The sequence below is a fragment of the Gracilinanus agilis genome, chromosome 3 (assembly GCF_016433145.1).
Source record: "Gracilinanus agilis isolate LMUSP501 chromosome 3, AgileGrace, whole genome shotgun sequence".
Lineage (NCBI taxonomy): Eukaryota > Metazoa > Chordata > Mammalia > Didelphimorphia > Didelphidae > Gracilinanus > Gracilinanus agilis.
Genome location: NC_058132.1, coordinates 10,186,159 through 10,205,961, shown reverse-complemented (window position 1 = coordinate 10,205,961; position 19,803 = coordinate 10,186,159). Strand labels below are relative to the sequence as shown.

The following is a 19,803-nucleotide window of genomic DNA, read 5'->3' as shown; positions in this document are numbered from 1 at the left end:
TGAACACAGATGGAAAGCAGACACACACACACACACACACACACACACACACACACACACGAAATATAAATTCTTTCCTCTGAGGGGAAGAAGTAAATGGATTTTTATTCTATTTCCTAAGGTCAAAAAAAAAGTTTTCAGTCTTAAACAATCAAGAACCAGAGTTTGCACACACCATTTGGTCATGAGTGCAGGATGGAACATTTTAAAAATATTTTCTCATACAATAACAATGAAACGTCACAATGGATCCATAACACAGAGAGCACCAAGATTCTCATTATACTTCACAACTCATGTCATAAGTAAAGAATGGAGAAGTAACCTGACCCACTTCTTTGCAAGTAGAATACAACTCAAAGCCTGTGCCTAAGCATTCTTTGTTGAGAGTATTGAACAATCTTTATCCATTAACCTTTCTGTCTTTCCTTTAAATCACTAGTTGATTAATCTTATAATTTTGTCAGTCTCAGATAACGTTCCAGATATTCTGTTCCCATCATTTTGGATACACTATCACATGGTCATTCTTGGTAAATTTTATATGGTAAGCTGAGAAAGAACTTCACTCTTTTTAACTCTCATGTTGAATTTTCACCATAATCGGGGAAGGAAAAGGGGAAGGAGACAACATGAATCATAACTATTGAAATTTAAAAATAAAATTTAAATTAAAAAAAAAAAACCTGGAAGGCTCAACATTAACTGATACAAGTGAAGTGAGCAGAACCAGGAAAACTCTATACACAATAACACTAATATTGTACGATGGTCAATTGTGAAAGACTTCACTCTTCTCTGGAATACAATGATCCAAGAAAATTCTGAAGGACTTGTGATGAAAAATGCCATGGACCTTCAGAGAAAGGACAAATGGGGTCTGAATGCAGATCAAAGCAGACTATTCTTCACTTTATTTTATTTATACATGGTTTTATTTTAGGGTTTTAGCTTTATAGGAGCATTCTCTCAAAACATGACCAATATGGAAATATTTTATGCATGATCATACATCTATAACCTGAGTCAATTTGCTTATCATCAGAGGAAGAAGAGGAGAGAACAAAATTTGTAACTCAAAATGTTGGGGAAGAGGTTAAAAATTGTTATTACATGCAATTAGAGAAAAAAACAACTTATTAAAAATATTTTTCCTCTCATTGCTAAAGCTTACATTTCTAGTACAATATTAAATAATAGTGGTGAGGTGAATCCTTCCTACAATCCTGATCTTACTGGGAAGGCTTCTCACTGATCCCCATTGCACGTGAAACCTGCTGATGGTTTTAGACAGATATACTTATTATTTTAAAGGATGGCCTGTTTATTACTTTGTTTTCTAGTGTTTTTAAGAGGAATGGGTATTGTATATTGTCCAAGGTCTTTTCTTCATCTATTGAGATAATCACGTGATTTCTTTTAGATTGCTTATTAACATGGTCAATTATGCTGAATTTTTCTAATATTAAACCAGCCTTGCATCCCTTGTATAAATTCTACCTGGTCATAGAGAATAAACTTTGTGTGCTACCTAAGATTTTTCATCACAATTCATTAGGGAAATTTGCCTACCGTTTTCTTTCTTGGTTTTTCCTCCTGGATCATCTATCAGCATTTGCATCACAATAAAAATTTTAGGATTCCTTTTCCTATTTTGCCAAATCGTTTAAAATGTAGTTAGAGAATGCTCTTCTATTGTTGTTTTGTTTTGTTTTTTGAAGCTGAACTCCTAGTCTGATTTATTAGTTCAAAAGTTCTTTTACTTTCCATTTTATTCATTTCTCCTTCAATTTTTTTTGGATTTCCAATTTAGCTTTTACTTGGGAATTTTTAATTTGTTTTTTTTTAATCCCCCCCCCCCACTTTAATGATATAAGTACGCATAGATATAAATTCTCCTCCAATTACTACTTTGGTTACACGCCACAACTTCTGATATGTCTCCTCACTGTCATTCCTTTTATGACATCACTGATTATTTGCATCATTTCTTCACTGACCCTTCCCTTTTAACCAATTAGATGATTCAGTTTCCAATAAATTTAAATTTTTTCTTTCCATTAATTCTTATTGAGTCTACTTTGCATTTTGAAAGGAAAAGGTTGCAGTTATTACTTCTGCTTTTTTGCATTTCAATGTGAAGTTTTTAGACCCTGGCCATGGTCTTTTGTGTATTTTTCATTTGCAGCTGAAAAGAAGATATATTCCTTAAGTATTCCATTGAGTTTTGTCCAGATACTAATTAAATATAACATTTCTACAATTTCATACAATTCCTTTCTTATTTATTTTTTTGGTGAGAGTTCTGATTGGGGAAGGTTGAGATCCCCCACCAGTATAGTTTTATTGAAAATTTCCTCCATGTTTTCCTTTAGTTTCTACTTTAAATATCTGGAGACTATTACAATTGATGCATATATGTTAAGAACCAATATAGCCTCATTATCTATACTACCTTTTATCAAGATGTAATTATCAACCTTATCTCTTTTAATCAGATCTATTTTTGCTTTACCTTTTTCTGAGATCATAATTTCTCTCCTGCTTTTCTTATTTTATTTGAAGCCCAATAGTTTCTCCTCCATCCCCCTTTTGCTTTACTCTCTGTATTTCTGCCTTTTAGGGCTGAATGTGGGATGAGCTAATAAAGGCTCAAGAAGGGTCTGGGGACTTGAAGTTGGCTTCTTCCCAGGTATGGGATGTAGAGCAGTATGGAGATGGATTTTCTGCACATCTCTTTGCCCAGTTTTACTTCCAATTCCTCTTTGTCCCCAGAAATAGACCCTTTCTTGCCTTCCTTTTAACTTATTTTCCTCAAGAGGATCACCTTACTCTGACCCTCCTTCATTCTGTGACTCTAGAATTTTAGAAGCACTATTTTAAGGCTCATTTGACATTCAGAGGGTGGTTCCAGCTTTTGCTTCTGCTATGCTGCCTTCCTGGCACTGCCTCCTCCATGAATACTTAATAAGAAATCCTTTCTAAAGACCAGACACATCCAAATGGGAAGGGGCTGCCTTGGCAGGGAGAGTGTCTCCTTCAATGGCCATCTGCAAGGAAAATCTGCCTTGAAAGTAACAGAGAATTTGCACACAAAATTCAGGTCTAATTAGGAGGTTGACTAGATGACTTTTGTGATTAGCTTCAGGAAGGTACATCTGTAACACTTTTAATTTATCACCTGAAGCTACCTAAAAGAGAAGAGAGACAATTTCAGGAGCAAGAAAGGAAAGTCCCAGCTTCACATTACAGAATTCAAAGACTTTTTAAAAATTAAGACCAGGCAGGAGAACCCTATGCAGAAATCAGCACTTTTGCTTTTTTAATCACTGACAAAGGCTTAAAATCCTGTTCCTTTGGCATGGAATGAAGACATTCCCTTAATGGCAGATTCAGAGTTAACTGAGGAAATGGTCCTTACCCACAAAGAGTAGATTTTGGACATTCTCCAGCATGACTTCCCTGTATAGCTCTTTCTGAGAAGGGTCCAACAGGCACCACTCCTCCTGGGTGAAGTCCACAGCCACATCCTTGAATATTATTGACCCCTAAACCACAAAAGTTACAAGATATAGAGCTGAGCCTGTAGAATTCATCCAATCCAATCCTCATCAATTAACTTGAAGAAACTGAAGTACACAAGGAACTCACTCCAAACTCTTCACCTTGAAGAGGGTCAAAGCCAACACTAGAGACCAGTCATTGAGAGACCAATGGAATAGTGAAAAAGGCCTTTTGTGTCTGAAGTGAGAATCATGTTGGAGGAGTAAAACTTGAAGGAGTGTCTCACTCTGAAATGCTTTTTCCTATAGAATTAGGGAGAGGGTATGTGCTCTTTGAGGGAGGAAGGAGATTCTGTGGAGAAGAGAGAAGGTGATCTGAAATCCTTCTGCATCACAAGTGTCAGAATTATTCTGGTAAAAACGTTTTTTTTAATGACACAGGACAGTTCTGAAGGATTTATGGTAAAGAACACTACCCACATTCAGAGGAAGGACTGCAGGAGAGGAAACATATAAGAAAAACTTGAACACATGGGTTGGGGTGGACATGATTGGGGATGTAGACTCGAAACTACCACACCAATGCAACTATCAACAATTTGGAAATAGGTCTTGATCAACGACACATGATAAAACCAGTGGAAATGGGCGTCGGCATGGGAGGGTGCGGGGGGGGGGGGGGGTGAAGGGGAAAGTAGGAGCATGAATCATGTAACCATGTCAAAAACGAATAATAATAAATGTTTAAAAAAAACAAACTTTTTTTTGAAGTTTGTGAGAAGGTAGCAAGTACTGTGTATTCTGGGGGAAAATATATTACTGAAACAATGTGCAACTATCAACTGTAATTTGTTTTGCTACTAAGAGCAGTGTAATGATCCAGGACAATCCTGAGGGACTTGTGAGAAAGAAGGCAATCCAAATGCAAAGAACTGTTGGAGTAGACACTCAGAAGAATAACCTGATTTGTTACCTATTTCTATGAGTATATGATTGGGGGTTTGGGTTTTAAAAGATCACTCTATTTCAAATATGAATAATACAGAAATAGGTTTTGAGCAATAATACATGGATAACCCAGTGGAATTGTTTGTCAGCTCTAGGAGGGAGGCGGGAAGAGGGGATGAGGGAATAGGAATCATGTAACCATAGAAAATTATTCTAAATAAATTTATCAGAAAAAAATAAAATAAAGGAACCAAAATTAAAAATATTGAGAAAGCAACAGGTTAGACAATCCTGTTCAAGGTAAATGATTTGAATAGGAAAAGGAAAGACCAAAAATTTCTATATGTTAAGTGCACTCTAAGTTCATGATACTTTAGTAATATTTGAAAAGCAGACCTTTTAGCCCTCCCCTCAAATTCCCATCCTTTTTCTCCTACTAAAAACACACCTTTTCCTGTCTGTGCCCTCACCTGAACTCACCCCAAACTTCTTCCAAAGCCTCCTTGCAGGCCTGACTGACCTGTCCAAACCCCAGGACCTAGAGTTCAGGGGCAGAGTTTGTCCCTGGGCCATCCCTGGAATTGTGGGACACATGGCTTTCCCCGTCTGATGGAATTTGTCACTCACAAGGGTAGATAAATAAATGCCTGTGCTTGGGCCTGTTTGTCTGGAACCTGCTGAGGATAGACTATACTCACCTGGGAAGAGGGCCTCTGGGTCCTGGGGGCCATTCCCTCTTAAGGGTCTTTGCTTGGGTCAGACTGTGGTCCTTCAGGGGGTGGGAGCCCCAAGATGGGGGAGACTTCCTCTTTGTACACCTGTGGGGAATTAGAGAGGGGGAGGGCTCAGAGGAGCTCCCAGCGCCCTTCCCCTGGACTCAGATGAGACTCTCCCCACAGGAGGGGACAGGGAGCCTCAGGCTTGGAAAGGACCTGGGACTGGACAAGGAAAAAGCTTCCCCACCCCCTCTGCTGCTCTCTTTGGTTTCATTCCATTCAGAAACTGCTTTGGGAGCACAAGGTGGTATGCAAGAAACTGCTAGGAGGAGAGCTTACCGGGTAAGGGGGGGGGGGGGGGGACAGGATACACTGGTCGGGGAGACAGGCATTAGGTGGGGGTTGGAGATACCGTGTTGGCATTTGTTCTGTGCCTGAGATTAGAGCTCCTACCATGGCCTGTGGGCTCAGGCATCACCCCCAACTCCAACCAGGTTTAGGTTGGCTGCTTCTCCCCTTGGACCTTTGGGGAAGGGAAGGACCAGCCCCGCCCCCATCCTGTTACACCCTCATTCCACCCCCATTCTGGGGGAGAGTGGGAGGGGGGAGGGGGGGCCCATTCTCTCTTCTGGGGGAGGGCAAAGCTCCGCCCTGACTCCGGCTGCAGACAGAGCCCGCCCTGCCTTACATCAACACTTATCTGTCCCCCTTCTATGGTAGTTTAAAGCGATGAACAGACATAGAAACACACAGGAGACATACAGACACATAGACATATGGACAGTAAGACACAAACAGGGACCTCCCCCTGCCCAACACACATACACACACATACGGCCCTGCTCCCCCCCCCCCCCCCCCGCCTCTCTGGTTGCACGTGCTCCGGAGCTTCTCCCTTCCCCAACCCCCCACCCTGGCTTCCAAATTCAGTTACCCGCAAATGGTCCACCCGGGTCTTCTCGCTCCCCAGGAATTAGGGAGCAGAAAGTGTCCACTGCAAAAGCCCCGGCTACAACTGTTGCACTGACTCCTCATCTCAAGGAGGAAAGTCCCCAAACCCAAACTTGTGAGCACTTCAGAGGAGATACAGCTCTCAAAAAATTCCCAGCAAGCCCTGGGACTACACAGGGGAGTTGCCAAGAATTGGGCGAAATTAGGATCCAGGCGTTCTGGGAAATGAAGTCTTCTAAAATGTTGGAGGAAATCCTGCCAGAGGCATTCTGGGAAATGGAGTCTTACTTCCTGGACCTCTACGTTTGGAGCCCTGGTGGAGGAGGGGCCACGCACCAAGTTCTCCCCAGCCTCCTCAGCTGCAGCTGGTCCTTTTAGTTTCCTTTCTGGTAGTTTTAGCTCTGATCCTCCTCGGCCTCCTTCCTGTGATATAGGAGGCGGCCATGGAAAGAAACACGGAAGCATTTCGGAGGAGAGCATAGATCTCGGGAGAGAAGGGACCCAAGAAGCCCTGGAGCCCGACCTCCTCATCTCAGGGAGGACCAAACTGAGGCTGACAGGCTGGTCCTTGTCCTGAATTAGGGGCGGGAGGATGGCTGGTTCCTGTGCCGTATTGATGCTAATAGCAGGGCCCTGGCGTGGAAAAGCCCCAATTTCTGTATTTTAGGAACAAATATTACGCATTTCTCTACCAGACCAGGTTCGGAGATTCCATCTAGTCTATGGCTTTTTGCACTTCCTTGTCCTTAAGGCATCCCAAAGAACTTCTTCCTCTTCCACAGAATTTGGTGTCTGAATGAAGGGGACAAAGAGTGTTTTCAGGCCTGAGAGGGAACCTTCCCGGGTCCCCCTGTGTGTGGACAAGGGCTGAGGCTTGGCTGGACCATCTCCTCATCAGACATTCACCAGTTCGGGGTGTCTTGGGGTGCTCCAGGGAGGGGCTGGATAAGGAGCTCCTCAAACTCTCTGTTAAACTGCCTGAGCAAGATCTGGGCTCTCTGGTCACTGGGGAGGCCCCTGACCACCATGGCCATCCCAGGGCTGAGGCTGGCCTGACCTATACACAGATCTTACCAATAAACTGACACGTCTCATCCCAAATCACTCTCTCACATAACTTTGAAGTAGACTGAATAAATGAAATGGGTAAGAGAATAAAATAGAATTGAAGTAGATTAATCCATTCTTGCATTATTTAGGAAACTGACCTAATCCCTCCATGAGGCCAAGCAGCCTAGTCAAGTGGTGGGTCAGAGTCCAAATTCCCCTGTGGACAACAAAGGGACATAGCTAACTAAGGATGAGTGTTTAAGTACAAATAAATAGGTCAGGATGGAATGCAAGGTAAAAATAACTAACTTTGGATGAGTATTTAGGTACATGTGAAAAGTAAATATCCTCTGAATGATCTGAGTGTTACCTACTTATCACTACCTGTGTTTGTGATGCTGCTTTCTTAACAAATAAGGACCTGGATAGCCTTGTACCTTGTAAGCTGTATTGTAATGTTAGTCTGCAGAGCTTCCACTAGGGAAGGCTGTCCCAGCTGGTAGATTTCTTTTTTCTTTTCTTTTTTTAATCAATAAATAATGGTTCCAATTATTGAATTTCTGTGTGTCTGGACTTGTGTTATGAAGTATCCCTCTTCATGTGGAGGCTCCTCAGCCAGATGTCAGTTCCCAGGACCAGGAGGTAAGGACTTCGGAGAGGGCTGCTGTGAATGTGTTTGTGTGTGTGCATAGTGCCTTCTCCAGGGCTAGCCCCTGGTTCTGGTGATTGAGATTTCAGACAAATTTTAAGGTGATTTTGGAACCATCTATTCTGTTCTGGTAAGTTAGTTCTCTGTTTTGCTCTAGAAGTCTCTTTTGCTCCAAGGTCTTGTTTTACCCTGGAGTGCTGTTTGTGTCCTAGAGTCCTGTTTCTCCCTGGAGTCCTGTTTGACTCTGGAGTTCTGTTCTGAAAAAACCTGGATCCAGTGGAAGATGTTGGGATGGCTGGACACAGCTTTTTAATCCCAAAGCTGGATCACTAAAGAGACGTCTTTCAGTCACTTCTGGGGGAACCTTCATGTTCCAAGGTGTATGAATGTGTGAGAGAGTGTGGCCTGAAAATTTCTGTTGAGTCTATTGTTTTTTTGTGGCTAGCTGTAAGATTAAACAAAGGAAAGGGCAAAAAAGAGTCTAAGATACAGTTTCACAAAGGGGAATTTCTTTCATAGTGGCTGTTCTGCACTCCCTCCACCTACTTTCCAAATCTCCCAAACTCCATCAAGCAGGCTAGGAGGGAGAGTCTGTGCCTGCTCCAGCAGCAGCTTCCAAGTAAAGAAAGAAAATCTGAGTAGGAAGGGGGAGGGGATTTAAAAATTCTTTCCTTAAGAAACCCAGTCAGCTTTATGAACAGCTCACCTCCAAACCCCCACTGGGAGCAGATAGCAGGTTTGTCTAGGTGCTACAAGAACATTTTGTTAAAAATCACAACCAAAAAGAGATACAGGTCAGCGTGTAAGGTACAGGGAAAGTTAGGGGACAAGGAAGTCAGCTTGGCCAATCAGATGGCTGATCACAGTAGCTTAGCTCAGCACAGTTTCCTCAGCTAAAGGAGCAGTATGCTGAAACTGTTTTAATGAATTTTTTCACTGCAAATATTTTTTTTAATGGATCCTAAAACACTGATTTTTTCCTATTAATGCATTCTTGTCACATGTTTCTGTTTATCATTGTCTTTGTCGCATTCTCATCTCTATGTATTCTTAAATTGGACACTCACAAAAAGAAAAAAAGGGAAGCTGGAAGATTGAACTTCCCATAGTCAAAAATCCTCAGCAGAGGACAAAAGCAAGTATCTGTTCAATGATTTTTTCCTCTTTCTTTCTTTGGATGGGCCCCCAAAGGAACAAAAAAGATAAAAATTCAGAGCATAAATGGGAGATTTTTACTCCACAGTTAGAGGCACTTTTCACTTAATATTTAATTTTAAGGGTTGAGGTATACAACTTTGGAGGATTGCTCATTATTTTGATATGGTATAATGTAATTTTATTTATTGTGGTAACTGTCAGTTAAATGTGAAATGTTAGCCAGATTTTATTGACCACAAAAACTCATGGTTAGAAGTTTGTTTTGTTAGGCCTTGCAATGCATAATATTTTCAGTGAATTTGAGAATTGTCTAAATGTGATTAATAACCAGCCTAACACAGAGAGGGAATGTTTATTCTATAAGGACGAAAATTGTACTGGCTACTTTGTAGATGTAAAAGTCATTCAGAAAAAGTTGTAACGTTGTTGTTGAGAACTTATTCTAGAATTTAAACTTGGGATTTTTGAAATGAGATATTCTTTTACTATGTGTGCTATCAGAACTAGCAACAAGTAATCATATGACACACAAGAAGTTTTTAAAGTGGTTAATCTGTGCATGGGTTTTAATAACACAGATACTAAGAATTTGGTATTTTGCAAAAGATGGAATTTCTAAACAGTGTTGTATTTGACTAGGGTTGTATGAATATATATATATATATATGTATTTTTTTAAATGTGTGCAATATATAAGAAGGAATTCATAATCTAGAGATTAACATGCATTCAGACTCAAAGTACTAGAAAGTAATAATGAATGAATACAAAATGTGTATTCATTTGGACTATAAAGAGAATTAAGTTTTCCACTGAATAGGTTAAGGATGTATGATATGCAAACTGTATGAAATTAAAAAGGAAAAATTTGATCAGCCCAGGAATCTAATAGGGTTTGACATGAGGATTACATGCAATTAAATATAGTACTTTCCTCTTTTTGCAATAATGATAAAGGAGGAGAAGCCAGAGGAAATAAGAATAATGGATAAAGAAATAATAGGTATGAATTCTAGTTCAAAGTAGATACAACAAATGGTGAATCAGAATAATATCGATGGTGTTTAATCAGTTATGTAGCAATGTTTTGAGGTAAAAGGAAACTAAACTGGAGGTTCTATTCTGTTATAAACAGAGGTTTGAAAGGAATAAGAGTAAATGCCTTTGAAATTGTTTACATACAGAAAGATTGCTAAAGGACTTAAAGTTATTTGCAAGTTGTAGAGTTCAAACTAAAATCTGTTGAGAATAATTTATTATGAAGGTTTTGATACATACAAAATTTTAAATTGTGGTGATCTCACTTGTTAAAGAGGGATAAGAGATAAGGTTGTTAAGTAATAAAAACCTAAAGCAAGCAAAGCAGCCTTAGGATAAATTGCTCACAAACTATTAACCCCTTCCTTGCACACAGGAAAGAGAAAGAAGTACTTATCATTGTTCCACATTGATACTTAGGGACTGAAATAGCAACACAGTACATAAGTATGATCTTTTTTTTTTTTTAACTTCAGTTTTATGTTTTTAGAAAAATTTTCCATGGTTACATGATTCATGTTCTTACCTTCCCCTTCACCCCCACCAACCCCCTCCAATAGCTGATGTGCATTTCCACTGGTTTTAACATGTGTCATCAATCAAGACCTATTTCCATATTATTGATAGTTGCATTGGTGTGGTCATTTCGAGTCTACATCCCCAACCATGTCTGCATCAACCCATGTGTTCAAGAAGTTGTTTTTCTTCTGTGTTTCCACTCCTGTAGTTCTTCCTCTGAATGTGGGTAGTGTTCTTTTCCATAGTTAGTTAGTTATTCCTGTTGGCTCCCAGAGGAGCATAGGGCCGCAACCATCTCACGCCAGCGGACTCTGTTCTGGGCAACTTCCCCCAGCTGGGCCCATGTCATTCCAACGGCCTTTGTTTCATTTTCGGCAGATCTTCGCCAGGTCTGTTTTGGCCTTCCGACTTTCCTCCTCCCTGGTGGGTTCCAGCTCAGTGCTTGTCTGGCGACGTTGTCCTCCGGTTTTCGTAGTGTATGTCCTATCCATCTCCACTTTCGTTTCTTTACGTCCTGACTGATGGGATACTGAATTGTTCTTTCCCAGAGGCTGGTATTGGAAATCTTTTCAGGCCATCTGATGTTCAAGATGTGACGTAGGCATCTGTTAACAAAGACCTGGAATTTGTTGGTGTTAATGTTCGTCACTCTCCAGCTTTCTGATCCATATAGGAGGACGGCCTTTACGTTGGTGTTGAAGATTCGGAGCTTAGTGACGAGGGACAGTGCTCTGGAGGTTCTTTTCCATAAGTCCCTCAGAATTGTCCTGGGTCATTGCATTGCTGCTAGTACAGACGTCCATTACATTCAATTTTACCACAGTGTATCAGTCTCTGTGTACAACGTTCCTTGGTTCTGCTCCTTTCACTCTGCATCAGTTCCTGGAGGTCTTTCCAGTCCACATGGAATTCTTCCAGTTTATTATTCCTTTGAGCACAATAGTATTCCATCACCAGCATATACCACAATTTGTTCAGCCAGTCCCCAGTTGAAGGGCATATCTTTGTTTTCCAATTTTTTGCTACCACAAAGAGCTCAGCTATAAATATTTTTGAAAAAGTCTTTTTATCTATGATCTCTTTGGGGTACAAACCCAGCAATGGTATGGCTGGATCAAAGGGCAGGCATTCCTTTAGCACTCTTTGGGCATAATTCCAAATTGCCATCCAGAATGGTTGGATCAGTTCACAACTCCACCAGCAATGCATTAATGTCCTAGTTTTGCCACATCCCCTCCAACATTCATTACTCTCCCCTGCTATCATTTTAGCCAATCTGCTAGATGTGAGATGATACCTCAGAGTTGTTTTGATTTGCATTCCTCTAATTATTAGAGATTTAGAACACCTTCTCATATGCTTATTGATAGTTTTGATTTCTTTATCTGAAAATTGCCTATTCATGTCCCTTGCCCATTTATCAATTGGGGAATGGCTTGATTTTTTATACAATTGATTTAGCTCTTTGTATGTTTGAGTAATTAAACCTCTGTCAGAGTTTTTTGTTATAAAGATTTTTTTCCAAGTTTGTTATTTCCCTTCTGATTTTGGTTGCGTTGTTTTTGTTTGTACAAAACCTTTTTAATTTAATATAATCAAAATTATTTATTTTACATTTTGGAATTTTTTCTAACTCTTGCTTGGTTTTAAAATCTTTCCTTTCCCAGAGATCTGACAAGTATACTATTCTGTGTTCACTTAATTTACTTACAGTTTCCTTCTTTAGATTCAAGTTATTCACTCATTCTGAATTTATCTTGGTGTAGGGTGTGAGATGTTGATCTCACATAAGTATGATGTTAAAGAGTTCACTGTGTGATAGAACGTAAAGATGAGTATATTTTAATTGTATACTTCAGAGGTTTTAAGGAGATGTTCAAGCAAGTAAAAGTTGATAGAAAAGTTGCTTTGTGTCTAAATGTGAAAACCTTGCACTATTCAAACCTAATCCTGATCTGCTGATCATCTCTCCTTGTGATTCTTCTGGTGATGTTGTCCAAGTCACATAGGTGTTGTCACAGTTCAGGTCCTTGTACAGTCTTTTGTGCAATGTCTCTTGTATTGTCCTTGTGCTGGTGTGGGAAGCCGTTCAATGTATTAAAACCTTTGGAGAAATAGGATCAAATTTAGGGCCTATTATCTGGATTCCCTACGTGACCAATCCAGACTGAGGCAGTCTTTGTGTTTGGTTCTGGTCACCTGAGCCCCGAAAAGCTCTGATACCAGCAGGTAGGTTAATCCAAAATCAACTTGATCCCTCCAAGAGGCTATTAGGAGTCATTTAGAGAAACAGAGTCTGTAACAGATATTTTATCTGGATCTCATTACAAAATCATCGACAAGTAAAACTGTGTGTATGATTTTTCTGCACTGCATGTCAGGACAGACAGAATGGGCTATCTAAGATAAAAATATGAGGCTCCTCTTTTGACTCAGTCTTTGATCCCCACCTTTCTTAGAATTCTTATTGGAGAGCTTTGAAGTGGCAGACCAGCATCTACTGAGTTCATGATTCCTTTCCTTGATAATTGAGAAGCCTGAATCCTAACAAATGTTACTTAGATAAGAGTGCATATTCAGATTAGAACTGGCTCCTTTAGGATTTGACTGGTGAGCATCTCCATGGGGTATTTCCTCTCCCAGAATTATCCCCTACTAAGTTGGTGGTTGGAATCTGAGCATTTGTCTTTGCACCTTTACTCTTTAGACTTCAATGGGTTATGTGTGATTTATTACCCCTTCACAACTGTGATTCCTTTGTGTTCTTTGCTTGAAATCAGTATATAATAAACTCCCAAGCCCGCAGAATTCGGAACAGCATGGGCTAACCACTAGTCTAGTTGTTCTCATTTTCTTTCTCCTGCTTTAACCATCCTATGCCACCACGCCACTCAGGACCCCAAAAAATCATATAGAGGTATGGCTCCCTATATGCTGGTCCTGATGTCCTGATGTTTCTGGGATCTTTGGAGTCTTCAGAATCTCATTTCTCTTCTCCTTTGCTGGATACACATCTTGCCAGTTGTCAACTCGATTGAAGAATTCCCTGGATCAGGAACCAGTGTGTGATTGTGTAGTGTTGTGTTAAATTTTGTGTTGCCACAAAATTGTCTTCTTATGAGTTTTTTTTGTTTGCACTTGTTTTTTTGTTTTGTTTTGTTTTTAGAACATATTTAAGTATGTAAATTAGATGATTTTATTTTCTGCCATAGAAACATCAATCATCAATGTGCACAGCTGATACATATTTTTTTACTTTACAAAAAAAAAATGGATACAAAACATTTACAAATCCCTCAGTAGTTTCTTAAAAAGTCATAAGAGAAATCAGCAATTGTGTATGTCTACTCATCTTGGAATACTGTATGAGCTATTATTATCTAGGAATTAGAACTTGCCGAGGTATTGAAATTTACCTAGAGCAATTCCTTATTCTTTAAAAATACACAGCAGTGATAGCTTAGAACACTGTGGCTTTTATAATTTAAGATAATTTGAGGAAAGTAAATGCTTGTTTCCTCATTAGGAAACAAAAATACTTTCTCCATAGTTGTCATCTAGTATCAAAAATATTTCACAGTTTGATCTACCTTTATCTAAGAAAGGATAAATGAATCCCTCCTATACCTAGATGCATTTTTTTTTTTGGTATTCAATAGTTCTGAAAACAAACCTTTTCTGAATCTGGACTGAATTTATACCAGTTGAGAATCCACAAGTAGGTGCTAATATAAAATATGTCAGCATACTGGCTGAATTCCATGTGTTAGCAAAAATAGATTAATATAAAATGTTCATCAGCATCATTTTTAGAAATTTTGCCACAGTTCTGCGTAGTGAGACCTGATTGGTTTCTTGAGCATTTCTCACATTCACTATGAAGATACAAATATCAGTAGATATTTTCAAGGTCTTTTCCCATTTTGTCTTTCAGTTTCCTAAAGCGTAAAAGATCTTCCTGTCCAATTTCAAGCATTTTTTCTTTCCATGATTTAATTTCATTTGCATAACTAGTTTTATCATCTTCAGCAAGTTGCATGTATACCTGCTTTTGAGTTAATGATAGATTTTTCCACTCTTGATTTAAAACTTTCATCATTTCCTGTGATGAAAGTCCCTTTGGTTCCTTAAAGTGTTCAGAAATAAAAATATTATAACCTGAGCGAAGTCTTTTGGGTTTTCCAAAGACTGTTAACTATCTTTTTTTCTTTATTATTTCTTTTCTAGCCTTTTTTCTCTGCTTCTCTTCTTTCAAATTTCTTTTTTGATCAACATCAAGTTCTGCTTTATATTTAGAGACATGTTCACGTCATTTTTTAAAATCTGCCTTGGTAGCTTCTTCATATACTTTCTTCTCTGATTCTGGAAGCTCTCTCCAGGCTCGAGCAAGCGTCTTGATTACTTCTGTGCTTTTCAAATCTGGATTTTGTTGTTCAACTCAGGTTTGCCAATCCATTACAAATTGAATGTATGAGGACAAGGGCTTCTTTGGAACATTAGATAGAGTACAGTTTTTCATAAACTTCTTCAGCGCACAGATAGAACATGGCGGTGGCAGCCCCAACAGCCTTCAGTCAACCCCGGTGGCTGCTTGGAGAACAGCAGGCCGGTCCAGTGCCCTAAAAGCCCTCCAGCCCCGGCAGCCATGGCCCTGGCACCGTCTTCCCTCAACCCGTGCAGGTAGCGGATCCCAAGAGGAGCCCAAAGCACATCCAAATTCCCACATGAAGCGTTTGCATTTGTTTTTGATGTTATTAATGTAATGTTCACTCTTCTTCACCACTGCTGAGTTCTGATAGATTTAACTGTTTATCTTCATGTATGAATGACGTATTTGTGTAATCTAAATCTATGCTTTGAGTGTCTTTCTCTTGATATTGATCTATGTCTTGGCTATCTGGGTGATCTTGTGTTTCATTCATTTTTGCCTCTGTGTCTTGGTCTCTTTCTGTTTTAGGCTTTATTTCTAAGTGTGATCTTTTCTTTTGAGGCTCTATTTCTATGTCAGATTCTATTTCTTTTGGTTGAGTCTGAATTTTTGAATGAGGTCTTGACTTCACTGAGGATTTGATGTGTGTATAAAGATACCATGCATCTTTTCCTTTGATTTTTACAGATGTAGGTGTGACTAGGATTATTTCATGTGGACCATACCATTTTGGTTCTAACACTGATCTTCTTGTGAAATTTCTGATATATATCTTATCTCCAGACTTGTAATCATGTAGGCTAAAATCTAATGGAACCCTTTGTTGTATTAATGATAATTTCTGCAATTCTTCTAGTCTTTCTTTCAACAAGGTGAAATATTCATATATTTTGCACTCAATTCCTAGATGTGATAGGTAATTAGTGTTGTGTGGTGCCTTCCCAACCCATGGTTGTTGTCCGCACAATAGTTCAAATGGTGATAAGTGTGTTTCACTATTGGGTTTATTTCTTAAGTAGAAAAGCGCAACAGGTAAGACTTCTGGCCATTTGAGATGACTTTGTGTGCAAAGCTTCCTGATCATCCTTTTAAGAGTCTGATTCATGCATTCCACAGCTCCTGGTGGCTGAGGTCTATAGATGCATCTTAAATGTCTCTTAATTCCTAGCACCTGGTAGACTTGCTTAAGAATGGAATTTGCAAAGTGACTACCAGAGTCAGGCAAAAATAACAGCAGGAATAGAGAATCTTGAAATTATTTCCCTCAGCAGGATCTTTGCTATGAATGCCGCATTATTTTGTCTGGTTGGGAATGCTTCTGGCCATTTTGTTAGTTTATCTACTATCACAAGTATGCACCTATAGTTTTGACATCTGGGCATTGTGACAATCTATGTATAAGCACTCGAAAGGTGTGAATGCCAATGGCTTTCCACTATAAGCCTTTGTCTTAATTATGGCTTGATTGTATTGCAGGCACACTGCAATTTTTACACACTCCTTTTGCTTCTGTTTTCACGCCTAATGCGATCCAGCTCTTGCGAATTATATCTACTATTTCTAATACACCATAGTGGCCTCTTCTATGAATTGCTGCACAAGCTGTGTGCTGCAGTAGCTTTGGAAAAGATGATTTTCCTGAGATAGACATCTATAATCCATTTACTACATTGGCTCCAAGATTTTCTTTCCAATATTTCACTTCCTTTTGTGAATAAGCTTCTTGCAATTGGTCTTTATCTATTAAAGATAAGTGGAATATAGCTTTAGGTCCAAATCTAGCTACAAACTTTGCACTGATGTCTGCCCTGTAATTGCCTAGTTGTACTGGTCCCACAAGCTTTTGGTGTGCTCGGCAATGTATCATAGACAACTTTGATGGTAACTATATGGCAATAATTCACTTATTAGCTTCCCATATGCTATTGCTTTCCCATTTGAATTTATGAACCCTCTATTTCTCCAGATTTCCCCCGATGCATGGACAACACCAAAGGCATATTTCTAATCCGTAAAAATGTTCCTGGCTTTGCCTTCAGCAATCTGGAGGGTGCATGTTAAAGCAAAAATTTCAGCCCCTTGAGCTGAGATGTTTGGCTCAAGTGCTGCAAACCATAGGGTTTCATTCTGGGTTGTAACTGTGGCTCCTGAAAATCTTTGCCCATTATGTTGGTAACTCCAACCATCCCAGAAGAGTGTGAGGTTGGCTTGGACCATGGGGGTATCTGACAAGTCCTCTCTGGTCTTTTGCACGATCTCTAGTGTGTCATTACAACTGTGAAGGCTATCCCCTCCTAATGGTAACTCAGCTATGAGAGTCTCTGGATCAATGGTTTTGCATCTATGGAATGCCAAGTTCTCCTAGTTCTCCTTTTTTAGTAAGATTTCCAGCCCCACCCTTCAAAGTTGCTCTATCAGAAACCCTAATGTGTGATCCATTATTAATCAGGATTCCTGACTTTAATTCATTCAGAACCTGGCACCACTCAACTTCACCCCCTCTTATCTTAGGCATCATCAGCCCAGGCATATCCATTCCCCTCTTTCCATCAAGTGATTCTTACTGTAAAAACATGTAAAAATCTCAGTTTCCCCCCATGATGATCTTGAGTTGGAGAAGAGGGTTAAAAAGAACTATCATGGTCTAGAGCAGGGGTTGGCAACCTTTTTGGCCATGAGAGCCATAAATGCAACATTTTTAAAAATGTAATTTCATGAGAGCCATACAGTGTTCACAGTGCCACTCCTGTAACAGCGCCTGAAAAAAAAAATTGACTTTATGGCTCCTGCAGAAAGAGCCATATCTGGCCCTCAAAAGAGCCAGATACGGCTCACGAGCCATAACTTGCCAACCCCTGCTCTAGAGCTTCAGGAACTGCAGTGGTTTCTGAGTTGAGCCTTTCTTCCCCCTAATCTAAGTGCCCAGGCAGCTGAATTTTTGCCCTTCTGCAAAAGAGAACTGATTCAGCTCCAAAAATATCAGCTTAAGAAGGCCCTGGGGAAATTCTCTTTATTTCTAAAAGCTAATCAGGAACATTTGGGATTCTAATACATTCAAGGAACATGAATTAAAGAAGGTAAAAAATATAAACTGAAATTTGTTTGGGTTTTCATGTAGATAATCTGGAAACTGAGTGGAATTAGAGATTAGAGCCAATAGAAGAAAATAGGAAAAGTGTAGAATGAGAATTCAAAATTAGTTTGAAAGTGCTTTTCTTTTAAGCAAGTGAGATGAGGAAGACAAACTTCCAACATTCCTGTTCAGGATGTTATTGTTATTATTTATTATTCCTGTTGACTCCTTAGGAGCATAGGGCCACAACCATCTCACGCCAACGGACTCTGTTCTGGGCAACTTCCCCCAGCTGGGCCCATGTCATTCCGACCGTTTTTGTTTCATTTTCAGCAGATCTTCGCCAGGTCTGTTTTGGTCTTCCAACTTTCCTCCTCCCTGAAGGGTTCCAGCTCAATGCTTGTCTGGCTACGTTGTCTTCCGGTTTACAAATTGTATTAAACCTTCTATTTCTGTTACCACTGTATTTATTGTTAAACAACCACCTTTTATTATCTTTCCTATTAATATGACTTCTGACTGGTATGATGATCCAGGTATATATATATGCCTTGCAATTAAAATTTTTTTAAACCCTTACCTTCCCTCTTGGAGTCAATATTGTGTATTGGCTCCAAGGCAGAAGAGTGGTAAGGGTAGGCAATGGGGGTCAAGTGACTTGCCCAGGGTCACACAGCTGGGAAGTGTCTGAGGCCAGATTTGAACCTAGGATCTCCTGTCTCTAGGCCTGGCTCTCAATCCACTGAGCTACCCAGCTGTCCCCCTTGCAATTAATTTCTGACAGTTTAAGTTGTCCCAAACGTTCCATTACATCCTTCATACTGGGTATTACTGTACTTATTGCTATCAAACCTCAGTAGCTGCCTCCACTACTGCTCTTATACAAGAGTTTCACAGTGCCCATCATGTAGATAAACATTTCCCTTACTCTTCTGACCTAAGAACATATTGATAAGGGATTGGAAGCTCAAGTGAATGTTCTTGAAGAAACTGTCTTATACCTTGGAAATCAATTGCAAAACATAAAAGTGAGATTTAAATCAAAATGTCATGCTGAATTTAAATGGATTTGTATAACCCCCCCTTCTTTACTATCAAACAGATGTTCCTTGGGAAAATATACAGCAACATATTTTTGGCATTTGGAATCATTCAGATTTCTCCATTGATCTTAAAACATTACATAAACAAATCATGGATATCAGTCATGCTAACTCCTCCTCAAATTCTGCCTCCACTATAGCATCATCATTTTTCAAGAGTATTTCTTCCTACATCTTCTGTAATAATTTGATTTATACCCTTAGTGCCTGTGGATTTGTTTTTCTCTTATTCCTTCTTATTTTCTTCTGTTTTCCAGTCATCATCAGATCACTAGGCTCTAGTATATGGCAAATTCAGATCAAATTGAAGTGAAGTGACTTCAATTAAAAAGGAAAGGGAGAGATGCCAAGAACGGAGGAACAAGGTTCCATCAAGTCAGTGCAGTTTGACACAGTCCTACACTGACCCCTGTGACCTAAAAACCAGCCACAGGATGGATGGGAAACCCAATCAAACCCCTCTGTGTGACTCCCTTCTGACCAACACTTTTTATTATTGAAATTATTATAATCTATATCTTTAGGATAGCCCCAAGTCTTATAGAAATGCCCTCATAAAAATCCCCTAAACACTCTATAATAAGCCAGCATATAATGAGTTAATAGTTCATACCCTCAGCTAAATAACAGAAGCTACTTTAATCTCTCTGTCTCAGAAATTTGAAG

At 39.5% G+C, this 19,803-nt stretch overlaps 1 protein-coding gene across 1 annotated transcript in view; it reads right to left on the bottom strand.

The window, feature by feature from the left end:
- LOC123240726 (zinc finger protein 850-like) overlaps positions 1-19,803 on the bottom strand; it is a gene marked incomplete at both ends in the record, with an annotated part of 90,614 nt that overhangs the window by 50,975 nt on the left and 19,836 nt on the right. Inside the window, one exon of the mRNA XM_044668444.1 lies at positions 9,304-9,325. Within this exon, the coding sequence (XP_044524379.1) occupies positions 9,304-9,325 (22 nt within the window). The remainder of the gene's footprint in view (positions 1-9,303; positions 9,326-19,803) is intronic.